Below are 6390 nucleotides of genomic sequence, written 5' to 3' on the forward strand. Positions count from 1 at the left end.
CCTCTGACCTTTTGTAAGTCAGTCCGTCAGACAGATCAGCAGCCAGGAGTTAACCTCACGAGACTACTCTCACACAGGATTGATTGTAAAGAGTACAAGCCTGCTGTAGGGAATAAACATGAATTCAGTTTACACAAACTGGAAGGCAATATTCGCAAGCAACCTTAGAATATAATCAAATTGTGCACACTTTTAGTTTTTTCTTGCAATAGGTGCAGGATTACAGCTCACGCTGAGCGGGATGATTAGCATGGTGAGCTGTTGGTGCTCTTGTTTGTTTTTAATGGGGTCAGAGAGGAGAGAGAGTGAAATGCCACACTGATCCTCCACTGAGCTGGCCATATGCTCACACACACACACACAGCCTGATTGAGGTGTTAATGATAGAATTTCTCCATTACTGTGTAGGAGAAGCTCACATAAATTCACTGCTGATCTGGCAATAAAATACATCGCTCCCTTATACAAGCATGTTGCCTCTGCTTTGAGGGAAATTGTGCATTTTTTAATCCACTCCCTTTTTTTTTTTTAAGTTAATTCTCATTAGGAACCTGAATAGTTTTTGGTACCGAACAAAAATGTGTCCATAACGCTGGCGATCAAATACTGTCAAGTACCTAGTAAGTTAAATGTTTGCTCACTCACACTTTATAAAGAAAACAAAAATATGTCATGTTTATATTGCTCAATACCGAAACTGAGTTATACTGGCACAAGCCTAGCCCAAGTACATACGGGCATCACCGGCTTCGTCACCTTAGTCACTTTTCCTCTTGCTCTGTGTCACCATCAGCGAGCATCCAGTCATCTGTGCCTCAACATGTAACAGTGAGGCACCCAAGCTGTGTTAATGTATCGGTGGTGTCACCAGTCATGCATTTACACGACCTTTTAGCTGTAAATAACTTTAAAATGAGCTTAAATTAAATGTAACTAATACCAAATAGCTTTATTCATTGGTTTTGTTGTTTGATGTTTTGTTTTGTGTTCAGTCATTGCTCCGTCACTGAATGGATTTTTCTGAAATGTCAGGGAATGATGGCTTGTGCTGCGGTGTTGTGGCATTTTCAGTAGTACACCGAGGAGCCCAAAGAGGTTGTCATTCATTCATTTGTCCATATATCATACAAGAAACCTAATTGGAGTTGATGCTGATTTCTTTGAGTGCATTTTCGGAATCACACTGGTTTCGAAGCTGTCTCTGAGTTGCCCAGTTGAGCGCAGTATGATTTGTTTATTTGTGCTTTTGGCTCGCTTAGACATTGAGGAATCCAGGCTGTTGCTTAACGACACTTCAGCACAGCCAACTTTTTAGGTAACTGGTGATCTGACCTACAGCCCATGGCTTACACCAGACAGCATGCTTCAGTCAGCCAGCCAGCCAGCCAGCCAGCCAGCCAGTCAAGTCGAGTCTGGCTGCGTGTTGTTGCCGCTAAGAGTGGCACTGAGCGCTATGAGTCATCTCTGTTCTGTCTGCTGACTGAAGACACACTGTCTCTGCTCTCCACTCTGCTTCCCTCTCCTTCTTTGCGTCTCTTTGTATCTCCTCCGTCCTACCACAGCTTTGTTTTGGTGTGGGTTGGCCTCTGTTCTTCTTCTTCACTTGGTCTTCCTCTTGAACTGAGGAAACAGTCTTTGCCTTCCCGTTAGACAAAACTAAAAATCTGTTTTCCTCTTCAATAATACTGATTCATTTTGATAGTGCAGCTGTTGTTCTTGTGCTTGTCCTTGAGTTCTTTCTTTTATTTTGTCTTATCATCGCTCATTGTGTATCTGCGGTCCACTTGTGTGTGTGTGTGTGTGTGTGTGCTGCGCTCTGATGCCTTGTTGGTGAAGTTTGAGTTTCTGTTGGTGCCACTTTGCTTTTTTTCCCCTAAACCGCTGTGGCTATCACTGCTCATGCTGACTGGGCACTTCACTTTGCACATTATGTATCACAGAAAACTTAACTGGATTTTGCAGCGGAACAAACCATCCTTAAATAATAAAAGAGCTAAACTTCTTCCTTTTTATTGTACAGCACTTTTAACATTTGTTTAAGTATTTTTCTGGCATTTTTGCCTTATTAGACAGTAGAGCACTTACAGGAAATGTGGGGCGAGAGAGATGCGGGATGCCATGCAATAAAGGCTTGTGGTTGGACTCGAACCGGAGACATTGCACGTACATAGTGAGTCTTAAACCCCCAGGCCACTGGGACAAGAACCCCCAGCACTTTATATGCAATTATTATGACAGTAAACTGAATGTCTTTGGGTTGTGGACAGAGCATTTGTGAAAGTCCCATTGGTCTTCGTGAATTTTTCACCATTTTCTGACATTTTATGGACCAATAACTGACTGAAAAAGATCAACAGATGAATCCACAATGAAAATAATCTTTATTTGCAGCATTATTTTAGTCTTTAATGTAATTAGTGATTAAAATACCCTTTATATTTGGGAGAGAATCTCTCATCCTCAACATGTGCAAAAGTCCAATACGTGATAACTTCCCAATAAAGTGAGCAGACTAGAATGTAAAGTGTCATGTTTTTTTTCTCTCTCATGTTTTTCTCTAATGTTGGATAAATATGCTTGTGAGGCTACAGCCAGGATGAGGGTAGATAGGGGTGTTTCTGAAGTGAAACCAGAGAATTAGACAACATAGATAGAGACGCATTACTCCCAGGCTATTCACGGTATTGAGGCTCTTGTTTTGTCTCTTGTGCTGAAAGTCACTTGATGGTAAACGTCTCTTTCTCTCGCGCGCACACACACACACACACACGCTCTCTCATTCTCTCACACATACTTCTGCGATGTCACACACACAGTCATATTTGCACATTCTTGGCCTGAGAGAAGCAAGCAATTCATGTCTCCTCTGAAAGACCATCTTTTATTCATGTATATATCGTATGGAATTCTCTCCTGACCCACCAGCACTGCTGCTAAATGTAAACACAGCTCGCTATTTATAGAAAATAAGCCCCTTAGTATCCTGCGAAACCCCCGCGTTTTGACAAATGTCAGCTTTTCAAGGATACCGTAAACAACTGTCTGGATTTCCTGTTAAATATATATCTGACTGAACTGATTTTGAATGATACGGATGAATTATGGTATTTTGAATTTGCAAAACTGGCTGCAAACAACATATTGAATACTTGTGTGTCCTTTCTGGTCGCGTTAAGAACACAACATTAACAATTCAGGAAAAAAAAAAACAGAGATTCTGTATTTAAAAGCAACAGCAACGCATTAGGTGATGAGATAGAAGACAAAGGATTGTGTGTCTTACAAATGGATTAAAGGTAATTGTATAACAGTTCCAAAGGGGATTCAGCCTTTTTTAAATGTCTTTTAAAGTATTAGTTACACCTTTCCCATCATGCCTGCTGTTTCTCCAATGCACATCATATCTCCATCATAGCTGTGTATGACCTTAACCGCAACAGGCTTTGTTGGTCGGAGATGTTGCTTCAGGTATTGGGAGAGGACGTGATGTGATATGGGAAGGCTGATTTGATTAACAGATCCATGAGTTTGAAGCATTATATAAAGACAAAATATTAGTTTATTCTACTAGTTTAAAACTAGTTTGTAATACAGTGAAATAGGACTAACTAACTCCAACCACAACCATTTTATCCACTGTATCTGCCATGCAGTAATCAGAAATATACTATTCATGTTACAATAGACCGTAATCTAACAGGAATATCCGCACGTATGAGATTAATCAGCACAGTGCGTTCCGCTGTGTCACCCTTTTTTTTGTCAAACGTCATTTAAAGGATAAACCTGGTTTCTGTCATTGGGGTAACCTCCTGGAGAATGCCGCTTTTTCTCTTCATGCATATGTGTAACCACGTTTCTAATAAGCTTTCTACAAGTTTGGATATGTGTGACAAAAGACTACACACAGTGAGAAAGTACTAAACTAATTTTATAAATTCAGTTACATTTTTGCTTAAAAAAAAACACCTGTCCTCTCACTGTCGGTTTGCTCCCACGCAGACACTCCAAAAACTCAGGAAGCAGCATCTTCTGTCAATAACACTTGAAATAAGAAAGCTATGCTTGCTAAAAAAAAAAAAAAATGTTTTACAACCTGGTTACTTAATAGCGCTGTGTATTGGCAAGAATCTGGCCATACGGGTTACAATACAGGGTTACGATTCCTACCATTCCTAATTTTAGGAAAACTGTCAGTATAGAGAAGAAAAAAAAAGGTTCACTTTTATGGAATAAGGGTTTCACTTTCTCTCCTTTTTCCTCCGTTAGGCTCGTAATGTAAACACAGGAGAGCTGGCTGCTATCAAAGTCATCAAACTGGAACCAGGTGAGTTATCGTGACTTTCATTTCTTGTCTTTTTTTTTTCTTCACCTTTATCTCCATTTGTGCAGCCAGATCCTCTCTTTCTCAACACCAGCCTGTCTCTAAATCACCCTCATCCTTCTCTTTTTCTCAATGCGCTCTCCTCACCATCTTTTTCCTTTTAGCTTTTTTTCCCATTCTGTCACCGTCCTTAACCTTGTCTCTCTCCCCATGCGTTGTTCGCCCTTTTTCCTTCCCTCCTGCTGGTTTTCCATCTTCCGCCCCTCCACTAAAGAAAGGATAGCATAAAAAACTTCAGATGTAACAGAGTGTGGAAATTCATCATCACCCTGTTTCTAATTAATTGAGGTCTTCAAGTGTGGAATTTTAAAAGAGGAAAATATGTTGTAACCTGCTCTGCTGCTCTTCATCCTTTTGCCCTGGCTTCCATGAGTCTGCCCTAACTCTCCAACATAAACACAAATGCATGAACAAACACTTCTTCTGTTTTCTGTTGTTTTACAAATAATAATACGCATATACTATATTATCACCATAGTAATAGGAATAAGAATTATAATGTGTGCTTACATGTGTGCTCACTCCAGGTGAGGACTTTGCTGTCGTCCAGCAGGAGATTATAATGATGAAGGACTGTAAACACTCCAACATCGTAGCCTATTTTGGCAGCTATCTCCGGTAAGAGTGTGTGTGTGTGTGTGGGCCCGAGTGTTCGATACCACTGCAGTGATTTACTTATGATTGCTTTTGAGGTGCATGATATCAAAGACTTTTACTAGAACATGTATCTGTGTGTGTGTTTTGTCGGAGAGAGAAAAATGAGCGTGTGTGTGTGTGTGAGAAAGTAGAAGACCGTTGGAAGTGTGTGAGGGGAAATTGATTTTGTGAGTTTTGTGTGAAGGTGTATTGATGCAGTATTATCCTTGCAGGAGAGATAAGTTATGGATCAGTATGGAATACTGTGGAGGAGGTTCTCTGCAAGATATCTATCATGGTAAGAACAACATGTGCACACACACACTCACACACAGACACACTCACACACTCGCACACACACATTTTGAGCTTAACTGTGCTGTTGTTTTTGTTTGTTCCCTTTCTCACTCTGTGATATCCATTCATCTCTTCTCTTTTCTCTCTATGTGTATGTGTTTGTCTCTCTCCTTGTTTACTCCTCCAGTAACTGGGCCTTTGTCAGAGTCACAGATAGCCTACATGTCACGGGAGACCCTGCAGGTAGCGTATGCGGTGTATTTATTGTCCGTGAAGGAGAAGGAGATTAGATTGGTTGTCTGCTGAGCTGCTTGACTCTGTAAAATGATCAAAACTTGGACATCAAAATCATTAATGATCTTCATTGGCTCTTTTGCTTCACACTGACACGTAGCATTGACTCTGTTGAGTGAGAGTCAGAAAAGAAAAGTCTACTTTTCTACGTTGAGCTATTTAAGAAATTTTAGTTCAATATTGTATGGTCCAGTACATTTTTGCTCTGCAGATGCATTTAAAACTGGAATATTATCAATTCAAATTGAAACATAAATTACAAATATTGGGAAATTATTCCCCAAAGTGCCACAGCTGCAGACAATGACAGAGGAAATACTGTAAAGTGTTAGCATTGCACACTGCAGCCAGGCATCTAGCAGACACAGATGATGTGTCAGTGCTGCCAACTGTAAATCTCCCAAAGATTTGATTTTCATTTAACCAACAGATGTTTCTAGTGAAATATATCAGGATATCTCCTTTTACAAATATTTTTAAATGGAGTTCTGTTCAGTTTTTTTCTGCAATAACAACCAATGACACTAGTTGCTGTGTGATTCTGTTTACAGGGTTTATACTACCTACACAATAAAGGCAAAATGCACAGAGACATCAAGGTGAGTTTGGAGAAAACTATATGGAATATGCTTTAATGTTTAAAGCCTTTCCAAGTCACATGTCAAGTGCAAAGGGGAATATTCTGTATGTTACTTCCTGTTTTTCAGTTTTTTCTGTATAGTGTAATTCAGTACAATGGCAACACTACAGCCTCAGACACACTCAGAAATTGGCACACA

General features: G+C 40.0%; 1 protein-coding gene across 1 annotated transcript in view; it reads left to right on the forward strand.

Moving 5' to 3' along the window:
* LOC118329067 (mitogen-activated protein kinase kinase kinase kinase 3-like) overlaps positions 1 to 6390 on the forward strand; it is a gene marked incomplete in the record, with an annotated part of 40721 nt that overhangs the window by 8680 nt on the left and 25651 nt on the right. Inside the window, 5 exon segments of the mRNA XM_035663022.1 lie at positions 4270 to 4327; positions 4912 to 5002; positions 5254 to 5318; positions 5505 to 5560; positions 6163 to 6210. Of these exon segments, the coding sequence (XP_035518915.1) occupies positions 4270 to 4327; positions 4912 to 5002; positions 5254 to 5318; positions 5505 to 5560; positions 6163 to 6210 (318 nt within the window).

Source organism: Morone saxatilis, unplaced genomic scaffold (genome assembly GCF_004916995.1).
Source record: "Morone saxatilis isolate NCDOM2014 unplaced genomic scaffold, NCSU_SB_2.0 Contig19, whole genome shotgun sequence".
NCBI lineage: Eukaryota > Metazoa > Chordata > Actinopteri > Moronidae > Morone > Morone saxatilis.